The sequence below is a fragment of the Oryza brachyantha genome, chromosome 3 (assembly GCF_000231095.2).
Source record: "Oryza brachyantha chromosome 3, ObraRS2, whole genome shotgun sequence".
Lineage (NCBI taxonomy): Eukaryota > Viridiplantae > Streptophyta > Magnoliopsida > Poales > Poaceae > Oryza > Oryza brachyantha.
Genome location: NC_023165.2, coordinates 8,878,539 through 8,900,762, shown reverse-complemented (window position 1 = coordinate 8,900,762; position 22,224 = coordinate 8,878,539). Strand labels below are relative to the sequence as shown.

Sequence of the window (22,224 nt, the reverse complement as noted above, 5' to 3'; positions counted from 1 at the left end):
CTTTTGTATATAGTATAATTGAAGTGTAGTTATAGTATAACTTATATAAAATTTATAAAGATACTAAACCACATTCGTTATAAAAAATAGGGTTAAGATCTAGGTTTTAGGGTTGGGGAAGAGCATGAGTAACATGATTCCTCAAATGCAAAACAAGATATGGCGCCTCCCTTAGCTGTGAAAACATGCTAGATTCGCCTCTCCTAGTTTAAAAGCAAAACCAAGGGGTTCCTCACCCAGTGGTCTCGATTCCATATGAAAAGTAACCAAGTATGTTGTGCTTCGTGAGACGAAAATTAAACAGGTTGGATCGTGCATTCGTGCTTCGTGATTCCATGGCGGCCGGATCGGCATGCAGCAGGCTTTGGGGATTTCTTCCACAATGGCTAGTTGAGTGGGTGGGGAGGGTATTTATATCCCCTCCGATGCAACAATGATGCTCTCTTGGCATCCTAATTCCTTTTATTCATCTCTTCGATATCACTCTCACCCCCTTGAGCACATTTACTCATTTTCAATTGTTGGAGAGTGTTTGTTCACAAGACAAGTATATTGCATCACTGATTGTGAGTGGCTTGGACTTCACTCCCTTAGGAGTAATTATGCTAGTGATCAAGGCTTGTTGAGACTACTTTGATACTGGCTCATACCTTGTCCATCCCTAGAGGAAGGGATCAAGAGGCTTGGTAGTTTGAGCGGTGAAGTTGAGCTTGTCTCAATTGGAAATAGAAAACCTAAAAGTTCTCAAACCTCGCGCAAATATTTCTCTATCTATTATATCATCTACTTATGGCATCTTCATATAGACTATCTTAGTCCACGGTGTCTTTAGGATTGCAAAACATAATCTATTTGGTTATTTAGAATTTTCTTACCAAGCCAAACAACTTAGATTAGTTTTGTTTCAATGTTTTTTTTTGAATATCGCCTATTTACCCCTCTTCTAATTGAAATTTTAACCCTACATACTGACAAAAATTGACCCCATGTTGGTTCATTTATTTTTATTTTCTCTTTGCTAACTATAATTTCACGTGGACACCAAAACCACCATTCAAACTCGGATCTATGTAATTATTAGAGACCTAGAATGAACCTTTTCCAACCCCTTGCCAACCTAATGTTCCTTAGTCCTCTCTGAAAGGCCCATGCGGGCACGCGGCCTTAGAAGCCCATGCGGCCCAAGAAGCCCACGCGGCCACGGCGCGTGTCGCTCTCCTCCACCTCCTTTCACCTCTCCAAGGCTCCAACCTCGTGAGCTCCGCCTCCACCTTCGCTGCTGCTCGGCCAGCTAGTAGCCACCCGGCCACGCCGCCACGGACCTACAAAGCTCGCGGCCCCGCAGTTGCATGCTCCGCCGCCCCCGCCCGCCTCCCCTCCGTCTCCGCCTCGGCTCGCCGGCGCCTACGATGGCCTCCACGCTCGCCTTCCTCAGGCCCTCCGCGCCGTCCCCGCTCGCCGCCTCGCGCGGCGCCGCGAGGGGCGGCCCCTCGGCCGTGAGGGTGCCGTGCAGATCTAGAGGGGTCTCGGCAGGCGTGTCCCTCGGATCGGAGGTGGCGGTGGGCTCCGACGCGCTCTTCGCCGACTACAAACCCACCACCGCATTCCTCTTCCCTGGCCAGGTAACGACCACAGAGGGGCCATTTCTCCTTAGCACGTACCGCAACCTCATGTGGATTGGCTTAGGGCACAGTACTTTGCACGCATAGGAATTTAGGTCCCCGATTGTTGGAATGGTGGCCCAGATACCTAGTCATTGAAAAGTGTCCTACGAGGTTTGGACTTTGAGATAATTACCATCCAGCTGAGTACATAATTTAACAGGAAGGAGAATTGGAATTTTTAAGGAACCTGAGGTAGCAGGAAGTGCGAGTTAATTACTGAAAAGTGTCCTACGAGGTATGAAGTTGTAAAAAGTGATGGTTAGGATGTCGAAGGAGGTTATTTGATTTATAATTAGGTTCTTCAGGTGCTATATTCATTCTGCTATATGCGTAATTTAAGGGTGAAGTACAGTTGCACTTCTATGTGTCTATTCATTATTTATTCTTCACTTCTCAGGGTGCTCAGACTGTTGGAATGGGTGCAGAAGCAGTGAATGTTCCTGCAGCAGCCAAACTATTTGATAAGGCAAATGACATACTTGGGTATCTCCTAACCTTTTATTCTGCTTATATGGTTTCGTTTGTTCAAAGTACTTGTTTTATGATGCTAACAAGTTTCTGTACTATATTCCAAAGGTGAATAACGAGTGCTTATGCTAATGTTGGTTTTGACAAATGTAGGTATGACTTGTTGGATCTTTGCACAAATGGACCAAAAGGAAAACTTGACTCAACAGTAATCAGTCAGGTTTGTAGATTTCAAAGTCATTTCTCATTCATGCATTTCATTTGTATGCTTATCCATGTATATAGTATTATGTCACTACTACTTTCATGCATAAGTGGCAAGTTATGAATCTAGTTAACCATTTTTTTTCAATTTTCGATCATGCAATTTGTGCAAGAAATCTAGTCCACAAAATTGTTTTCATTGCCAAGGATGACATATTTCAGATATGGTTCCAGCTCTTATCAGTCAAGAGTTATATTCTGACCATCAAACGACACCTTTTTGCAGCCAGCTATATATGTTACCAGCCTTGCAGCTGTAGAGGTACTACGTGCACGTGAAGGAGGCCAAAATGTGATCGATTCTGTAGATGTCACATGCGGTCTCAGCCTAGGAGAATACACTGCACTTGCATTTGCTGGTGCCTTTAGGTATTTCCTTTATTCTGTTAACAAAAATCCTAGGTGTGTTATTTTGAGAAATAAGTGCATGGTTTAATTGCCTATCATTGGTTGAACATACAGTATGGGGTTTGATTTGATATTTTTATTGAACATTACCAAACCTCTAATACCTGTAAGATTTTGAAAATGGAAGCGTCGTGTTTTTGCATTTCGTGTTATGTCAAATCTGTGTACTTATGCATAGTTCTGAAAAATCTAGCTTTGAGGATGGTCTGAAGCTTGTCAAGCTTAGAGGAGAAGCCATGCAGGTCACTATGCCAAATACGCCTTTAGACATGTCTACCTTGACTCTTTTGCCTTCCAAATTGATTCTTAATTTTCATTATCTGTATAGGATGCTTCAGATGCTGCCAACAGTGCTATGGTCAGTGTGATTGGTCTAGATTCAGAAAAGGTGCAAGAATTATGCGATGCTGCTAATGAGGAAGTAGATGAAAAGGAAAGAGTTCAAATAGCAAACTTTCTGTGTCCTGTAAGTGTTTCACTGATGGGTTTGGTTCTCTCCTGGTTATTGCTTTGTTCAGCATAGTAACAACACATTGGATCATTCATTGCAGGGCAACTATGCAGTTTCTGGTGGTGTGAAGGGCATTGAAGCAGTTGAAGCCAAAGCGAAGTCCTTTAAGGCCAGAATGACGGTTAGTGTTGCCACACACCTATTATTTGACTATCATAAGTTGACGTGTTTGGAAATATATTCAGGTTATCTACTGAATACTGGACCCTCTGTTCAAAAGCATATGCCATTTTGGATATTGACGTGTATCAATATCTTAGCACCAAAATCGTGTATATGTTATATTACAAAAATACATCAGTTGTCAAATCTACTTTTAGAGTTCTCAGATGATCAATCTGAATAATTAGTTTGTACTTGTGATAAAAAGCTACTGTACTTAAGTTCTACTTCGCGTTCTAAAAGTATGTCTGTATTTTTTAAAAAAAACGTAGCAAGATATATATAATGATGTGTCTCATCTATGGTGACCATTATCTTACCAGGTGCGCCTAGCTGTTGCTGGTGCTTTCCATACAAGCTTCATGCAACCAGCTGTTTCAAGATTGGAATCTGCATTAGCTGAGACAGAGATAAAAACACCAAGAATCCCAGTTATCTCCAATGTGGATGCGACACCCCACTCAGATCCTGACACGATAAAGAAGATTTTGGGCCGGCAGGTATGAATTCTATGCACTATAAAAGTATAGATTTGAACTTATAATGCAGCTCTCTCAAGGGCACAATGTCTTCTGTATACCTGACTAACTAGAGTAACAGATAACTTCCCCTGTACAATGGGAGAGTACTGTGAAGACTCTTATGGGTAAAGGACTTGAGAAAAGCTATGAACTTGGTCCTGGAAAGGTAAAGGAATTAACCATGATTTATTTAAGACATGACTTCGAAATCATAGCTGAAGAGTTCATAGTTCTCAGACATTTCTTGATACTGTTCTTTTATTGTTACTTGTCTGGCATTACCAGGTTATAGCTGGAATCCTTAAAAGGATTAACAAAGGCGCGAGCATCGAGAATGTTGGTGCATGAGATCTGGAAGTATCAGATTATATAGAGATAATAAGGTTAGGAAGAGCCTGCTTAGATTCAAGCAGTACTCCTGATGTATCGAATGTTAGCAACAGGACTGTTATCGCAAACTAGCAATTGCTGCCTGAGGAACCGATATTGATTACTGTACAAGTTTTGATGCGCTCAATTCGGAGGCTTTTGTGGTTTCATGCTTATTTGCACCCTGTTCATATCTCATGTTTAGACTCTATGAATCTATTATAATGTGTAATGGGACAAAAAATCCTTAGATCCATTTTGGGACAGAAAAAATTGGAAGGAAATTTCCAGCTTTTGAATTCTATGCGAAAAGTCCCTCAAATCATTTAGAATAAAAGATTGGAACTCATGACTCCTTATGAAATAACACAAGATTTGGAGGAAAGTTAGCATAGCATCATTTTGTGGTTCGTATTTTCTCAACTCTTTGTTTAAAACGATTTGTAACGACTGTTCCCATACCGAGAATGATGGAATTGTTACGATACCGATGCGTCGCGTTTCTTTTAATTAGTAGAATTTGTAGAGTTTTTATATAGTACCCTTTCCCCTTTGTAAGCATCGTTTGTAAAGGATGTTTTAACAAGTCTAGTACGCCATTACAAGACTGGCCTGCTGACTCAAGGGCTGCATAACAAATCGTACAAGCAACCGGATCAGACCAATAAACGATGACACAGTAAAAAATGTGACAAATGTAGCTAATAATGAGTGACAAAATGAGGCAAAGATGAAATAGCTAGCCATGATTTTAAACCTACCATAGATGTTAAGCACATTCCACAACAAACAATGGATTGAAACAAGCTAACAGAACCAAACAAAGGTCTATAATTTAAATGCCCAAAACTTTAACATTGTCGATTTGCCATCTCCAAGTAGAAAATACCGAAGTATCAACTTTGGCATCAAAACTATGGTATCTGGAATACATTGGGAACAATCCAAGGAATGCATCTTCATGCATTTTCAGTCGTAGGGTACTCAAAGGCAACATCTTTCCCACAGAGCCTGCGGTAGACTGCAGAGAAGGTCTCCAGCTTGTATTCAGTATTGTTGCGCTCCTTTGGGTCCAAGAAAATCTGAAAATAGATCAAAACATGTATCAATACTAACATAGAAAATATAATGTGGTGTTATTATGCTGCTGGATCAGTTAAGCTTTCCCATTGCACCAATGAGAGGCAAAGAACATCTCGGTTAATGATTTCAGTGCTAGCAACTTATAATGGAGACTACAGCTAGTAGACTGCTGTACAAGCAACGACTGATGAGCTCGAAAGATAATGGAAGTGACGATTTAAGAGACATGATAGAAAGCTGTAGATCTCCGGAACAGAAAGAGCTGTGGCTTCTACCTTGATGACCTTGGCACCATCCAGACGGTATCTGATACGCTTCCCAACAATCTCAGCTGGATAGACTACATCTTCCAAGACACCATCATGAACAGCAGTTAGAGTTCTGGTGCGAGGGCGCTGTACAGCCGAGCCTTTCTTCGGAGGCCTCACAATCCTCCTTGTTGCAACTATCACAACATCCTGTTGAAGTTAAAAGAGGATATCAACACAAACCCTCCAACTAATAGTAAATTCTTCAGAGAACAGTTCCAACAACAATATGACACCACGGTTACAAAGCATAGCACAAATAGACAGGCATTGCAAACAAAAGGAGGTCACAAAATCTAACAGGCCCAGACACCACAACACCCCATGCCTGTTAATGACTACATCAGACATTCCAGCGTCCATACAGAAAGCCAGCACTATGCTAGTACAACAACAGAAAACGCTTTAAAGTTTAAGGCTTGGTTCCATCAGAGGAACTCAAATGGTGCTACCGGTAAACCACCATGTTCTATAGAAGCGCAGCATTTAATCTCTACTCAGAATGGCAGTATTTATGTTGCGGCTAAATACTGCACAGCATAATCTACAGATTTACAGTCCGACACTACACAAGATTTAGAACCAGCAAAAACGTATTTTGTGCAGAAATATATAGGAGGAAGACGTAATTCACCTTGCCGCTGAACTTCTTCTCAAGCTCCCTGACAAGCCTAACGTGGATTTTCTTGAATGCCTTGCGAAGACGGTACGGCACGTGGATCACAACAGCCTTCCTGTTCCCAGCAACATCCATCTGGCTGCACACATACATCCGCAATCACATCAAACACCATCAAAGTGCTTATTACTTGCAAGATCAATCGCGCGGGAGGGAGGTTCGAGTGGATTAGCACGGGCACACTTACACTGCATTGTTGATGTACAGGTCCTTGAGCTCGCTCTTGAGCTCCTGGTTGCTATTCTCGAGGTCAAAGAAAGCCTACAAGACCACAGCCGCCACAATCAGACCACACACACCTCGACGGATCCCAGAGCGGAAGAGCAGCAGCACGCCAGGGAGGCATTCTCACCTGCGCGACGGAGTCCTCGAACTCGGAGGGCTCGAGGCCCTTCTCCTTCTGGATCTTCTTCCTCGCGGTGTACATCTTCCCTTTGCCTGGCCCTGACGTAGATTCGATCCGGAGACACGCACACGCACAAGGGCAGATCAGCAAACAAGCAGGCCCCGAGAAGAAGATGAATTGTAGAGGCAGGGATTGATAGATAGAGATGGATAGATTGATACCTGCGCGCGAGGAGACGAGTGAGCAGGGAAGTGGCGGCGCCGGCGCTAGGGTTTGGAGGCGGCGTCGGGGTGGGCAAGGAGCGCACTTATAAACCCTAGCCATCGCTGCGATGGGCCGTCCGGCCGGCCGGCTGGTCGCGGGACAATGGGCCAGGCCTCATAGACAAGTCCATCAGTTTAGTGGAGTGATATCTATAGTTCATGGGCCTTGGGCCTACCGTCCAGTGGGCTTAGTGGGCTTCTCCGTGGAAGGCTTTCTGCTCGGTGGGGAGACTTCTGGAAGGTGAGGTGACCCAACCTCTGAAGCCACGAATATCACAGCCTGTTACGTTTTTTTCAACACGCGCCGACGACCAAACGACACGGGGTTTTTAACTTTTTGCCACTCTTACGGATTTTAGAGTGGCAGAAAGTTAAGTTTCTCAACGACACGGTGCAGCAGCAGCAGCAGCAGAGAGACCGGTTCGCTTTCGCGTCGGCGAAATGGATCGCCACCTTCCTCATCCGCTTCCTGCTTTGATCCGGTCGCGACCAACGACCTAAGCACGCGACAACCAGCAGAAGAGCTCCTCGTCCTCCTCCCCTCCCTCGACCTCTTCTTCTTCGATCGATCGGCTGCGCGCAGGAGAGGTTTTCTTGGAGAGGCGAGAGAGAAAGATGGACGAAATCATGAACAAGCTCGGCGGCTACTGGCTCGGGCAGAGGGCCAACAAAGAGATCTCCTCCGCCGGCGACGACATCGATGTCCATCTCTGCTTCTTCTTCTTCCGCCCTTGTTTGTTGCATCGAATTCTTTTTCCTTGTGCTGATGAGTGATCTTCCCTTCTTTCGCCGATGGGTGCAGTCGCTGTCGACGAGCGTCGGCGAGGGAGCCAAGTGGCTGGTGAACAAGCTCAAGGGGAAGATGCAGAAGCCGCTGCAGGAGCTGCTCCGGGAGCACGACCTGCCGGAGGGCTTGTTCCCGCGGGAGGCGACCAACTACGACTTCGCGCCGGAGACACGGCGGCTGACGGTGCACATCCCGGCGCCGTGCGAGGTCGGCTACCGGGACGGCTCCGTGCTGCGGTTCGACAGCACGGTGTCGGCCACGCTGGACAAGGGGAGGCTGGCGGAGGTGGAGGGGCTCAAGACCAAGGTGCTCGTCTGGGCCAGGGTCACCGCCGTCAAGGCCGACGCCGCCAAGGTGCACTTCACCGCCGGCATCAAGAAGTCGCGCAGCCGTGACGCCTACGAGGTCGTCAGGGGCGGCATCATCGTCGAGGAGTTCTAGGTCGATCGCTTCCCTTGGGGCGATCAGATGATTTGTTTCAGGAAATAATGCGTGCTTGCTCGATCCAGTGTGTTAGAGAGGTCTCTATGTAATTTGCCACGAAACAACTTTGTGATTATGAATTAACAGCTGGTACATACTAGTACTTGAGATCCGGTGGTTGCTAATGTTTCGTTTGTGATATATAACTTGTGGGGGAAACGACTTCATTCATCCTGTGAAGAGAGATGCTTACTTCAGCTGTTCAATATGCATTTGGAAGAGGGATGCATTTGGAAGAGGGATAATTTATACGCAGTGAATGCATAAACCAGGCGCTGAGAAGCTGGTGGTCGGCGCCAAAACACAGTCAGGGGAACGTGTTTCCTTTATATTTAGGAAACATGCGTGAGTTTGGAGTTCGATCACTTTTAGGTTTTCTTTTATTTTATTTAAGAAAAACATGTGTCATGTTCAATACGGACCAGAGTTTACCCATGAAAATAAATATGTACATACGAGATCACCGTAAAATGTCTCACATATAAATAACTACTCTCGGCGCATCGCCATCCTCTTATCTAAGGATTTATCACCGGCAAAACTAGAAACTCGACACGGAGCTGCATCACTTCGATCTCCAATAGGGGCTAAGGCTACGTTCGGTATAAGTTAACTTATCCAGCATGAAAAACATAGTAATAGATTAGTACATGATTAACTAATTATTAGTTATAAAAATTAAAAAATAGATTATAGGTTTTTTAAAACAACTTTTCTATAGAAAAATTTCACAGAAAATATACCATTTAGCAGTTCGGGAAACATGCGTGTGAAAAATAAGGAAATCTAGGTTAGTAAGGGGGGGAAAACAACATGGCCTAAGTCATAAGTTCACCAGCTCCGGCAATCATATCAACAAGATTAGGACTTACTCGGTTCAGTCCAATATTCTGATCAGGTTATACGACTGGTAGTTGTTCTATTAGTCTCAATTTAAGATACGCTTTATCTTTGATTGTTCTAGTTAATTACTTATTAACTGTATTGGTTAGATTGAGACTTTCTTCTTAGGTCCAATATTTCGATCAAAATTTGTACCATTACTAGTGATTATATCAGTTCGATTCTAAGTTACTCTTGTATTTTAGGTTGATATGGCTGACTACTTTGAGGATTTATGTTGATTTGATGTTTGTTGTTTGATATCTTCAATCTCGTATTGTCTCGGTTTGGTCTGATCCATTTAATTGCATTTATCAAATAGTTTATAATAAATTGATTTATCTTACTCACTGTTTTATCAGAGTTCTAGCCGATAAGTTATCAGTCATCGGCTCATAAGATTGATAATTTGCTTAGGTTTGCTAGTTGATCAATCTATCTCTTATTAAGCGTAATCTGATGTCACATTAGTTCGGTCTGACCTATCAAAGTTATTATTAATAAGCTAGATTAGATAGATCGTATTGGTAGGCATATGCTTGTTATCGTCTGGAGGTAGCTGTCAGTTAATAGTTCATTGCATTACTACGGTACGTTTACACCAATCAACTTTACTAAAGTTAGTAGACGTAAATCATTTTTTTATCGAGATTTTAGCCGACGAGTTATTAAGTGTTGCATTGGTTTAAAAGAATCATATGCAAGTTGCTTTCAGCCGGTGGTAGCGAAGGATCTATTGTTTATTTAACTATCCGAGTTAGTTTTATCAAACTTCAAGTCGATCCAAGCCTTTAAAAGTCGGTTGTTCAATCTATCGGCTAAAACATTAGCACATCGATATCTTATCAGCTATGTTCTAAAATATCCATTGACTCGATAGCCAATCGATTTATTTTACTCTTAATCTTATCAGTTCTAAAATATCTCATCAAGATTTAGGTCTCGCACTGTAGCGACACAAAAACTCTCAAGCATTCGCATATACTAAGCATGACATATCAACGGATTTGGCATCAACATCTTGTCAATATCTAAGCCTGAGCTCCGCCACTAGTGATGGGTGGAAAAAAGCAAAACTGAAAAATGAACTAATCGAAACCAAATTATTCAGTTGGCAGTTTGATTATCAGTTGGACTAACCAAAATAATTTCAATTAATGCAGTTATAATTATCAGTAAACCGAAAAACAAAATGACCGAACTAATATGAAACAACAGTACAACTACGCAGATATGAACGAAAGGCATGCTTACTTATGTTATTTGGCTTGTGTTTTGACCTATGAGAACCGAATATATGATTGATTAGTGATGTTTATTTGTTTATGTTATAAAAAAGACATAAAAGAGGAGAGGTGCTATCATTTTTTTTCTCCAAAACCTGTGATATTTTGTTGTAACAACAATCTGTTAAAATTTTGATGATGACCGAAATCAAAACCGAATTATTTGGTCTTGTCTTTTCTCAAACTAATTTTGGTCATGGCTTTTTGATAACTGAATGTGCACTATAACCGAAGTAACCAAATCGATACGGAGCTTACCAAATCGACATAAGAAAAAAAAAGTAACATATAGTTAAGAAATCATGTTTTTCGGAAAAACGTAAGTACAAAACTAAAATGAGGCATTTGAAAATTTTCCAAATACATCTTAAAATGATCATTTTGGTAAAAAAAAAATCCGTTCTAAAGTAAGTGATTATTACTTTGAAACTTGTAAGGAAATAAACCAAATTAAACTAAAATGGTAAATAGCTAGAAGCATCCATGTCATTTTATGAGTAGTAGGGGTTAATTGAGCATCCATGTCATTTTATAAATATAACTTTTATATACATGCCCTTAGCTATCTAAAAACAAAGCTGAAAAATAAACTACGATAAACCTCCAAACCAACTCCAAATTTAAAGTTAAAAAATTAAATTTTGGTTTATAAATATAAATAGAAAGATGGGTGCTAATTTATTTAAAATTGGTCAAAGTAATCATCTATTTCGGAATGAAAAGGAGCAGTAAAAAATAGCTAAATTTCCCCAAAAGAACTATTCATACTTCCATATAGAATAGGGAGAAAATGAGATAAAAAACATATTCTGCACCAGCCGGGAATCGAACCCGGGTCTGTACCGTGGCAGGGTACTATTCTACCACTAGACCACTGGTGCCAACGTGAAATCAAATTCATTCTAACTACCTAGTTGGTGATCTATCCCTTATTAAGTATCCAACAATACTACCAACGGGATTTTAACAATATTCATTTCCAACTTGCATGGCTAGAAACTAGGCAGATAACAAATTGCAACATAACAGCACTTCATAACTTACAAAACCAAAACTTCATTCCATTGCATCAACAATCTGGCTCACGGGTGCCAACAGAAGGATAGAGTACACTGAGTGATTCTGATCAAAATTGGCAAAAATATCCTTGTAATTATTATCTCGACCCAGCAGGCAAAATAATACATTAACTTAGCTGAAATGAAATACAAGGTACATAGATCTATCTTTAGACATGTTTTGATGCACAGTATGACAGTGCATCATTCCACAAGGATCGCAGACATGCAGCATCACAACCGCATCTGGGGGCTGCCTCGTTTTGTCAGCTGTGGATGTATGGGGCAGTATAGAAGTATATTGACTTCAAGAAAATACATGGGCTTTGAGCCTCTGAAGGAATTTTCAGATTATTTCCTTCTTTTCTCATTGAACCTTTCGAAGAATGACTTTGAGGCCTCATATGTCGACCAACAGATAGCGGCCGCAGGTGCGTGGAACAGCATTCTTGGCTTCCATCCTCTCATGAGCCCAACATAGCCATCACGCTTTACGATTGTTCTGCACACATCCCCTATGGAGCTACTTGTGAAGCGCTCACAGCCGCACACACCCTGATCATCAAAATGGGTGTTATTACTATCTTGTCAACGAAAAAAGGTAGGTGACCTCATTCAACAAAAAACAAAAACAGAAGAAATTACCCACACTTAAGTAGACGAGTGCTAGAAAAAAAAACAAAAGTAAGAACAGGCACATCTTACAGAATAATGGTATTCCTGTAATATGACTAGAAGGCAACTGTGGACAAGTTGTGAGTATACACCACCATTTGATTAGCTACAGATAATAAGTCAAATAACTAGTAAATGGCAGCAAATGTGAGCCACAAGCCAGGTGCCACTGTATAATATATCCTACAGCATGCAAGTGCAGAAGGGAAGACAGATGGGGGAACATACATCCTTTTCAGCTTGTCCTCCTACAGACTGACGGTGAAACAGAACCGACAAATACTACGACCTCTGTTCTAGACTACAAGCATTTCTATGTTGTTTAGCAAATAATAAGGTTTAGTCAAAAGATTCTATTTTAGTCACTCCAGTAGTCAAATTTTGAATTGCTTACATTCCAATTCCCTTTCCAAGCACTTGATTGGCCGAAGGTTTATTGGAATCAGGGAAATCATGAAATCAGCAGATGAATGCCTATATTGTGGTATAAAATTTGAATCCTACAAATGCTTATATTTTGGAACAGAGGGAGTACTGATGATATAGTGTTTAACAGATAGATAATCTTGGATACCAGAGCTAGAAAGTTAATCAAAGTAAAAGGATATTATGTTAGAGTCAACTTTTGTTAGCTTTGAAGGGCAAGAATAAATTATGATGACAAAAAATAACAGTTGCAACAGATGATAAGTAAACCTATACTTATGGGCTTGTTTTACTTTTTACTGCAATCTGCCCAGGGGTGATTTCTAGATAGACATGATCTTTTATATTTTGCAACTCACTTATCAATGGTATTTTCCAAATTCTCTTTATATTGTAACTATCCTCCCTTATCAACTTTGATAACTGGTTTGACATCATCTTTATTATTACACAGAGACTGACGCTGGAAAGGCCTGTTTCAGTAAACACGGTAGATCAGTAAACAATATTATGATACTGTTTCTGCCAGGATACAGTGGTAAGAAGCCAAGAAGTTGTGGCACTTGAATTTATGTTAACTTATTTTCATTTTTTTTCCTTCGGCAGGAATAAATCCAGACATATCACTAGAACTACAATCTAACTCAGGATATGCATCGCTTTTCAAGTGCTTAGCTAAGAGAGATAATACTGGAGCTTTGAATGAGCTCATAATTCCCTTCCCTACAATCTAACTGACCTCAGATGGTGCCTGTCTGCCTGATACCCAAAATTGCTTCTCTATAAATAGCCTTCCACACTGAAACTAATGCTACATAGCACCTTACGCATAGCAATCGCCACTTCCTTCACTGTACAAATTGACTCCAACAATCTTGGAGATCAATAAAAACGACTTAAAAGCACAAAAAATCATCCTTTTGCTGAGCAAGTGAGCAGCTCACCACAACACACTAAATCAGCTTCAAAATTATTAGATGGCGTTAAAATTGACACCGTTTGGTAAAGCACAAACAATATTCATAGAGATCCTCACCTGACACTGCAGCTGCGTCTTGACAACGTCGAGCGGCGTTGTGACTGCAGCCGCGAGCGCGCCGGCTGCAGCTCCAGCGGTGGCGTGCACGGCTAGCGATTCCTCGTTGGTGGCCATGTCCCCGAGCATCCGCTTCGCTGCCTCATAGGTTGCAAAGTGTACAGCTGTATACGGTGCGTTCATTACCACCGTGGTCCGGTAGGATGCGAAGAACGCCCCGAGGCCCTCGTCACGGAACACGGTCCGGACACAGTGCGAGACGCCCGTGTACGGGCTGCTCGTTAGCTGGAGCCGCTGCTTGACGGTATCCATCGGGGTGAACACAGCGTCGCTGGCGATTGTGGCGAGCACCCCAGACGCGGCGTGCGCCGCGGGATTGTTCGGCCCCACCCGGTCAGAGAGCCGCGACTTGGCGAACTCGTAGACGGAGAAGTAGACGGCGTGGGCGGGGCCGGCGCCGAGCGCCATCGCCGGGAGCCCGCGGTACAGCGCCATGACGCCGCCCTCGCCAGCCACGGCGGCGCGCAGCGCCGCCCCCAGCGACAGGACCGGGCGGCAGGGCGGCGAACCGGCCTGCATGTGCGTCTTGAGGGTGTCGACCGGGAACATCGCCGTGTGCTCGACGACGCCGGCGACGGAGCCGGCCAGCATGTACTGCCAGAACCGGAGGCCGTCATGGGTTGCGGCGACCCCAAGCACCGGCTTGGGCGGGTCCTGCTGCGCCTGCCCCTCCGCGGCGGCGGCGGAGAGGAGGCGGTCGGGGGTGCGGTAGTCCGCGGCCATGGAGAGGGGCTGCGCTAGGGTTAGGGTTTAGACGATTGACGAGAGAGCGGAGGAGGCGAGGAAGAGGAGGATGAGATAAATGGAGATTTGGAGAAGATGTCGCCATTTAGGAGGGGGCGAGGGGGAAGAAGAGTTGGTGGTCAAATCGATCTCGATGCATCCTGCCCGCCGTGCCCTTGCTCGGCTCGGGTTTCTTCCCCAATTTTTCCTCCTCCCGTCAGCTTCTCCCGTTTCCGAACGGGCAATCGTTTTGTTTTCTAGTTTATGTTTCTTTTTCTTATTGGAGCAGCACTAGTGTACTAGTAGTATTTATTTGTATTTTTATATGATGATAAAATATTTATTTAGTTTTTGTATGGTTTATTTAAATTGTTTAATATTTCCGTTATTTTGTACGCATCGGGTCGTGTCAAAAGTCTATGATCTTTGGTGATTAGTATTTGGTTTAAGAAGAGCAAGAGAAAACTGAGTCCTATTTCACATCCTAGAGATCAAGTTCTGATCCAACTCTGATCTGGTACGCGGGGATCTAATTTTTATTCGTATATGTATGCTGATTTTAGGGTGTTTGACCTGGCTATCATGGATTTCTAATGAAAATTTAATTGCCCAGTTGTCACCATGATGTTACTTCCTTGACATAATAATAGCTGTACAACCTCCATCTGCCTTGTGCAAGTGATGTACTACAGAAGAAAGGCAAGTCCAACATAGGGATCTGCAAGTCAAGAATACAAAAGAATCGCAGCGATTAGTTACTATATACACCGAAAAGCTGTTGCTTTGAGCTCACATGATCTTTATAAAAGAAGCCTAACCAGAGTAGTAGTAGAAGAGCAACTTGCCAATGCACGGGGAGGCGAGGCTTACAGGATGTTCCTCCAAAAACAACGGAGTAATATATGAAAAAATGACGCAGCAACACAACAAGCTAGATCCAGTGGCCAGTTGTCGCCTAGTTAGTAGGGCATACAATAGTCCTTAACCAACACACACATTACCAAAAAAACAAAAAGAAGACCTCTGCCCATGGAAAAATAGCGAGGAGTAAAATTTAGAATGGTCAAGTGTTACTGACCAAACAGTTGAAGCAGATATTCCTAGCTGGTGGAAGTCTGTAAATCTCCAGCCATTATGGTATCGGCCCAACGGAATATTCGGCAACAGAACGACTGCAAGCTACAGAAAATTTCATGGTTCAAATTATTTATCATAGGAGTAGCAAGGAGCCCTTTTTTGGTTTGTTTATGCAGCAATATGATAGTATTCCATATTATAAGATTTTTTGGTTTTTTTTCTCGGTTGATACATATGCTAATAAATCTGAACACATATATAAAACATATTCCTGATCATTGCATGAATCTAGATAGTGTCAAAACGTCTTATAATATAATAAAAAAGAGAGAATGGCAGGTAAGTTGTACTGTAGATCGATAAAATCAAATATCATATGAGAGGTTATTTCCATAACAGAACCTTCAATATAACTCAGAACTTAAAAAGGTTCAAGCCTGCAGAATTGATCTGCCAAGGACAAAACAGAACGGTACACGCTTGAGAATGAGTGACCATGAAAATTTCATGGAACTAGGTACCTACTACTATTAGACTGAGCAATAAAATCTCATCTTCACCACCCCATCACATCAGAATGGTGCATCTGCACCAGCATCCAAAGCAGCGCATCGCACAATCACGCAACAGCAATTCAGATCAGCGAAGCTACCTCTGAGTGTTCATATTATTCTGAAAACAACCATCGATGCACAACGATCACAATGGTAGAAGCAAGCATCTTTATCTATACAAAAAGGCAGCTCCAACTCAAGTTTGAGAGGTAGAAGATAAAACAAGGGTACAAATACTTAAAAGATTCCTTATTGTGCTGGCTCATGAAAAATAGTTACATCACTTTCTAAGCTAAAGGAATGACAAGGAAGAAAATTACCATCCTTCTGCATAATAATCTGGTCCACTACTGAGAATACAGTCACATCATGTTCAGTATGTCCTCAGTCCTCACAAGAGTGATTCACCTGTCTTCAGTGCACTGATTTCTAGATTTCACAATTTATCTGCCAAAAGTTGTGGCCAAGGCCAAAAGGTGTGTGACTTCCACACGTTATAATAGAACAAATATAGAACAAGCCATTGGAGGTTCCAATCTTATCTTTTCTCTTGCCCACGCGTACAGCACAAGCAGTTGCCCATAACTGTAAAAAAACCGTAGTGCTAAATATCTGTAAAAGTTGCTCTAAATAGAATGATTGTCGATGAAGATTACAATGGCATCTTCTGGAATTTAGTTTGCAAGAAACAAGCAGAGAGAAAAATAACATCAAAACATGCAAAACTATCATTTCATATTTCTAAATCCATTTGATCATATGCACAAGTATTTGGTAGATAGTGAGTGAAACAACTTGGTACGGGAGATTGCACTCCTCACTGGCCATATGCAAATCTGGCAAATTATCCAGTGAACCAAACAGAGAAAAGTGATGTGTGTGAGAGACACAGGGAGAGGGAGTGTAGCAAGTCCCCACAGAATTCTGCTTAAGCAGAAGAGCAAGCTAAGTTGTCATCAGTTTTCTGAGCTATGCAAAAAATCATTATACATACATAACAGTATCTAAAAAATGAATGTGGTCGCACTATGACCATAACACCTCCTATTACACACCGATAACAATAATCCCATGTGGATAAATAGGAAATCATCATCTGTTGAACTCGTAAGAAGCTTCTCATCATCTCAAAACACAAAAAGATGTAGCATATGGACCTATTGACTTAATCCTGATCATGGCTGAAATATTGCAAACAAGGTCTAAATCATTCATAGACTCATAGGTAGTACCTGACATACTGGCATATATAAAAAGTTTCTCCTTCTCCTAGTCCATATATGTTTGTCAACTGTGCTCTCCTTCTCCTAGTCCATATATGTTTGTCAACTGTACAGTAGGCGATACGGTTTTGTTGGATGTCTCTTTCTCAATGGTCTACAGGAGCATATGGATCTTCAATCTGTCTGTTACGACCTCTTGCACTTCTTGCTGAAGGTAATAACATGCTCTGGACGGATGGATGGACAGGACATAAGGATATATTTGAGGTGGGTCAAAACGTCTTATCAAAGGAAAGTAGTTCTAGCTATCTCAGCAGGAACACTTAAATTCCAAAAATAATTCAAAAACACTTAACTAACCTTTATGGTTTGTGGCAAACTGATCCAAAATTCCAGGTTTGGAATGGCCTGGAAAAACATAACAGAGTGTGAATTGGATTAGGAGGCATCAAAATGAGTCATAAATGAACTTCTAAAGTGGTTCAGTAAATTTGTCATGGACCAAAAAGGTTTACAAATTAACGGCTCACAAAAACGTCATTTTACACTAACAATTTATGTTTCAGTTAAGTGTTCATCTTTCACATTTTCAAAGGGTAAACTGTGCGTTAGTTTTCTCTATATATATTCATTTTGCCTTTTTAGCTCCTTTTAGCTTGTTTTGCTGTGGTTGTCATCTTCTCTTATGTTCGTTAGTAAAGGAAAGACAAGGAGGCAAATTCAATTGAATTAATAGCAATTACAACAAAGAAATGCACTAGAGCTTAAGGACCTAACTGAACTAAACTGAACTTTTTCATGAGAGTAAATGTTCACATTGCTACCCATTATCTTGTTGCACAGTAAGTTAATTGAAAATAAGCTGAAACTTTTGGCCCCTAAACTTATTTGCTAGTCGCTACCTCCGTCCCAAAATTTTGAATGTTAGAAGTTGTTATATTTTGGGACGGAGGGAATACAATTTAAACCTTTAACATTTTTTAGTGAACTATATTTTTCTTAACTCAGGTAGTTAATCTACCTTGGCCTACTTGTACTTGGTCAAAGACTAGTTGATCTAATAGATTTAAGCAGAAGATTTGATAGATGCATAGATGTAGCTACAAGACCTAAACAACATGTTGTTCAGAGTTTAAACAATATCTGACCCGAAATTTGGAACAGATGGAATCTTTTCTTATACTAGTTAAATACTCGTGCTTTGCTACAGATTTTATGATGTGTTATCAAATTTTCTTATATGAAATAGTCACCTTAATTTCATTTTATATGTAGATATCAATTTACATTTAACTAGTTTTTAATATCAAGAAATTTACGAGCTAAATTGTAAAACTGTAGTGAGGGTAGGTGGTGGTGGCACCGCCACCACTCCTTTTTATAGGAGTATAGAAATTGCAGGAACTAGCACTTAAAAGACATACCTATCAAATGAAATAACTTGATTGTTGGAATTGCCATAAGTAACTCATTCATTAAAGGCGGTCAGTCAAAAAAATTACAAGCCAAAGATCAAAGCATACAAGTAGGAAAACTATTTTGAGAGTTCCAAATAGTTTTTCCAGGAAAACAATACGGAAGCAGCATGATGGGTATTCTAAACTAAGTTCAAGGAATTTGTGAAATACTGACTTTACCTCTACAGAATGAATGCCAAGGAAATAATATCTATAAACTGCACCACTCAAAATGTATCCTCCAAGAAGACAAAAAATTCTGCAAAATGTAAAACCTTAGTCAAATCAGAACTCAGAATCTAGATCCATCAATGGTGTACTGTCAACTAACTTGATACAGACAAGAGACAACTAAAAAGACATACGTTACAAATGAAATGGCTAACCAGCCCCATCCATTTCCAGAAGCAGCCATGGACCGTGCACAACCAGAAGGATGTCTAAGTGTTGTAGCCTATGAGAAACAACTATGTTATAAGTTCAGGATAAAATCTGTCAAAAATTGCACCATAAATTATGTTTGCATACATAGTCACAACTTCCTGATAGAACAAATTCAGTCGATACCTGCAAAACAAGCGAAAGATAAATGTGGCATAATAACATAAGAATGCAACAGAGATCACAAATAGGAAATATGAACCTGAAGAAACTAGTATATGAAAGAAGAGTCAACTTACTTGGGCTACAGTTGTATCACAAAAGATGTAAACAGAAATAGAGCACTTTGATGAGAACATCTTGACAACAACACCCTTTTGAGGATTAAGCTCGTCTGACTTTCCAAGAAACATCTAAGTTTTGTGTTGAAAAGATATTTGTGAAAGATATATAAATAATGGTCCTTACTCCTTACCAATTAGAGATATATGGGATTTAGATACTCTTCCAATAGTTGTGCAAACATCATATCCTGCAGAAATAGCAAAATGCTGAATGCCAATATCTGCCACCAAAATAAAATACAACAATGCTATTAAGTTTGAAACAGAGATTGTCACTAAGAATTTCATTGTGAAGAGTGCTTCATTTTTGTCAGCAGTATTATTCCTGATGCAGGATAAAAGGGACAGAAGGGAATAATTGCTGAGTATGACTAATGAGGAGAAAAAACTACCTCTACGGTTATTTGATACAAGGGCACTGCATTGGGTGCCACACCTTAGAGGACCACCACAGTCCTAGTTTGGTAAAAAAAAAAGGGTTAGATAATAAAGCTTTTGGTGCATATGTATAGATAAAACTGAAATCAAGGTAAATGGACCTAAACACATAGGTAAATTAATTGATGCACCAACATATGTGAACACTGCCAATGCACTTATGAGGTTATTCCACGACACAAGCATGGCTCAAATGTCCATGTACATCTGCAAGAGCATCCACTCGCATGCGGAAATGTTTATGGTCCATGAAGGATAGGCCAATTCTTAATGTTAACTGGATATTCAGCAGCAAAATGTGAACCTGTGACCCCCAACTGACTCATTGCAATACAGTAAATGGAGTTCTTACTGCAATAGCCAATAGCAAATGTTTGTGGATGACAGATGAAACACAAACTAATGTATATGTATGAACTTCAGAAATAACAATATAACATTGATGCATTATAGTGATCACCATTTTATGTATTAGCAGGCATGTCTTGTCAAGGAAAGGATGAGCTAAACCAAATATAGTATCCACATGCAACATAGAGAATAGCACCAAAAGACATGCATAATTATGCTTTCAATAATATGTCTTAACACAGCAAACATATTGTTGATCATTTCTGAAAGGTGTGCGGTTATATGATAGTCAGAGCAAAGGGAGCACCTCACAGTTAAGACAAACAGGTGGGTCAAAGTTGAATATCATCTGATCGCACAGCTGCACGCGCATAAGAAATAAAACAATCAGATGCAATGCAACCATCAATTATTTCAAACTCAGTGGTCCTTTAATACAAGAGTGTCTTACTTGTAATTACTACCTCCATTTCAAAATATAGGATGTGTTTTGTTTAGTTAGGATAAGGGTTTGACCAAAGATTACTCTACTAATATATCACTTATGTGGCATAAAAGTATAATCATTAGAAAGTACTTTTGTTTACGAATCTAATAATATTAATTTTGTGTCATAACACTTATATTCTAATACAGTAATCGTGGTTAAATCTTTGTCCTAATGAACCAAAATATGTCTTATATTTTGAAATGAATGAAGTACCAATCAAGTGAAACAGAAGCTACAGATTAAAAAAAGAACTCACGCACATGGGCGGATCCAAAGTACAATGAGTGGGGTCCTAGGACCCACTCAAATTTAATACTTAGTGTATTAGTAATGTGCAATTAAGTAAAAAAGTTTTCAGCACGCTAACAATCCTAATAAGGTGCCCCCACTCAATTTTAGGGCTACGTCCGCCCTGCTCACGCAGAAAGAGTAACTGCTAAAACAAACCTGGAACCAGAGCACTGAATCATTCACAGCCACCTTGTAAAACCTGAAACACAAGATGCTTATTTGTAAATTGCTATGGCACACACTCAAATGCAGATAGCTTGTTGTGCACATGAGGCATGACACTAATAAGGGCAAATGCAGTAAGGGAAAATTTGCTTACTATTAGCTAATGACATATGATTTTCTGCACAGTTGGAAGAGAGAGATTGTGAGGAGAGCGAAGCGCCTAGGCAGATTTGTTATTCACTCTCATACCAAGGTCACCTTTATCATATACTAATGGGCATAAACGTGGAGTACTTTCATCACTGATACTACAACCAACGAACTGAAACAAAACTATTAAGAGACGGCCAAACACGACGTGCGTATTTCGCTAAGCACAACTGCGCAAGGGGCACACGTCCCCGAAAATTGAGAAGCACGAGGACCCCGAGCTACCCATATTCCCATCTCGGTGGAAGGGAAAGGAGCGAGCAGTTTCGAAAGGTGGTGACCGGCGGGTGGCCGGGTGGCGCCTAGCTACGTACCCGTCCTCGCTGAGGATGCCGTGGCGGTGCGCCGGCGTCGGCGACGCGAGGCTGAAGCTGTAGAGCCTGCCTCCGTGAGCGACGGAGAGCTCACAGGGTCCGGGTCCGGCGCCGCCTTCCTCCTCGGCGAGGCAGATGAGGAGGCCAAACCCGCAAGCGACCGCGAGGAGCAGCAGCGGGCGTTGCCCGCGCGACGGCATCCCCGGCGGCGGCGGCGAGGGCGAGGGCGAGGGCGAGGGGCGCGACTGAGCAAGCGAGGCGGCGGCGAGGCCGGCGCCGGCCCAGAGCTCCGCTCCGGTTCCTCCGCCCCCCGCGCGACGCGACGGTGTGGCTCGAGTTTACTGTTCGGACGTTTGCGGCACATGAATACACGACCACGCGGGACGATTTCACGTGTCCCTCCTACGCCTTCCTCCTCCTGGCCTGGGTGCACCGCCCAGTCGCCCACGTGCCCGTGACAGTGCGGG

The 22,224-nt window shown here is 41.7% G+C and overlaps 5 protein-coding genes and 1 non-coding gene across 11 annotated transcripts; 2 read left to right on the top strand and 4 right to left on the bottom strand.

Annotated features, from left to right (window-relative positions):
- Positions 1 to 1,206: 1,206 nt before the first annotated feature.
- LOC102717695 (malonyl CoA-acyl carrier protein transacylase) lies at positions 1,207 to 4,666 on the top strand. The gene is made up of 10 exons (XM_040521975.1): positions 1,207 to 1,622; positions 2,062 to 2,147; positions 2,286 to 2,352; positions 2,623 to 2,765; positions 2,998 to 3,046; positions 3,133 to 3,270; positions 3,356 to 3,436; positions 3,801 to 3,977; positions 4,078 to 4,164; positions 4,284 to 4,666. The coding sequence occupies exons 1-10, from the start codon at positions 1,350 to 1,352 to the stop codon at positions 4,344 to 4,346; spliced, it is 1,164 nt and encodes a 387-aa protein (XP_040377909.1). The 5' UTR covers positions 1,207 to 1,349; the 3' UTR covers positions 4,347 to 4,666.
- A 468-nt stretch (positions 4,667 to 5,134) lies between these two features.
- LOC102714628 (40S ribosomal protein S7) lies at positions 5,135 to 7,061 on the bottom strand. The gene is made up of 6 exons (XM_006649870.2): positions 7,005 to 7,061; positions 6,790 to 6,881; positions 6,625 to 6,698; positions 6,393 to 6,516; positions 5,726 to 5,908; positions 5,135 to 5,449 (listed from the first exon to the last, which is right to left on the bottom strand). The coding sequence occupies exons 2-6, from the start codon at positions 6,862 to 6,864 to the stop codon at positions 5,327 to 5,329; spliced, it is 579 nt and encodes a 192-aa protein (XP_006649933.1). The 5' UTR covers positions 6,865 to 6,881; positions 7,005 to 7,061; the 3' UTR covers positions 5,135 to 5,326.
- Positions 7,062 to 7,398: 337 nt separating this feature from the next.
- LOC102714356 (uncharacterized protein At5g01610-like) lies at positions 7,399 to 8,416 on the top strand. The gene is made up of 2 exons (XM_006649869.3): positions 7,399 to 7,748; positions 7,849 to 8,416. Exons 1-2 carry the CDS (start codon positions 7,662 to 7,664, stop codon positions 8,272 to 8,274), a joined length of 513 nt encoding a protein of 170 aa, XP_006649932.1. The 5' UTR covers positions 7,399 to 7,661; the 3' UTR covers positions 8,275 to 8,416.
- A 2,878-nt stretch (positions 8,417 to 11,294) lies between these two features.
- Positions 11,295 to 11,365, bottom strand: TRNAG-GCC. Its single transcript has one exon. It is a non-coding gene; the product is annotated as a tRNA-Gly (tRNA).
- Positions 11,366 to 11,524: 159 nt separating this feature from the next.
- LOC102717420 (uncharacterized mitochondrial carrier C8C9.12c) lies at positions 11,525 to 14,771 on the bottom strand. The gene is made up of 2 exons (XM_006651219.3): positions 13,680 to 14,771; positions 11,525 to 12,097 (listed from the first exon to the last, which is right to left on the bottom strand). The coding sequence occupies exons 1-2, from the start codon at positions 14,460 to 14,462 to the stop codon at positions 11,894 to 11,896; spliced, it is 987 nt and encodes a 328-aa protein (XP_006651282.2). The 5' UTR covers positions 14,463 to 14,771; the 3' UTR covers positions 11,525 to 11,893.
- Positions 14,772 to 15,579: 808 nt separating this feature from the next.
- On the bottom strand, positions 15,580 to 22,102 carry LOC102717143. Of its 6 annotated transcripts, none has more exons than XM_040521847.1 (13): positions 21,758 to 22,102; positions 21,225 to 21,267; positions 20,595 to 20,648; positions 19,891 to 19,954; positions 19,630 to 19,719; positions 19,454 to 19,548; positions 19,302 to 19,340; positions 19,139 to 19,227; positions 18,954 to 19,032; positions 17,677 to 17,724; positions 17,326 to 17,543; positions 16,414 to 16,678; positions 15,580 to 15,641 (listed from the first exon to the last, which is right to left on the bottom strand). In XM_040521847.1, exons 1-11 carry the CDS (start codon positions 21,955 to 21,957, stop codon positions 17,463 to 17,465), a joined length of 882 nt encoding a protein of 293 aa, XP_040377781.1. In that variant the 5' UTR covers positions 21,958 to 22,102; the 3' UTR covers positions 15,580 to 15,641; positions 16,414 to 16,678; positions 17,326 to 17,462. The 6 variants fall into 6 exon arrangements, with proteins under 6 accessions (XP_040377781.1, XP_040377780.1, XP_040377778.1 ...); XM_040521846.1 differs by lacking the exon at positions 15,580 to 15,641 and adding an exon at positions 15,883 to 16,211; XM_040521844.1 differs by lacking the exon at positions 15,580 to 15,641 and having other exon boundaries at positions 16,234 to 16,697.
- Positions 22,103 to 22,224: the final 122 nt, after the last annotated feature.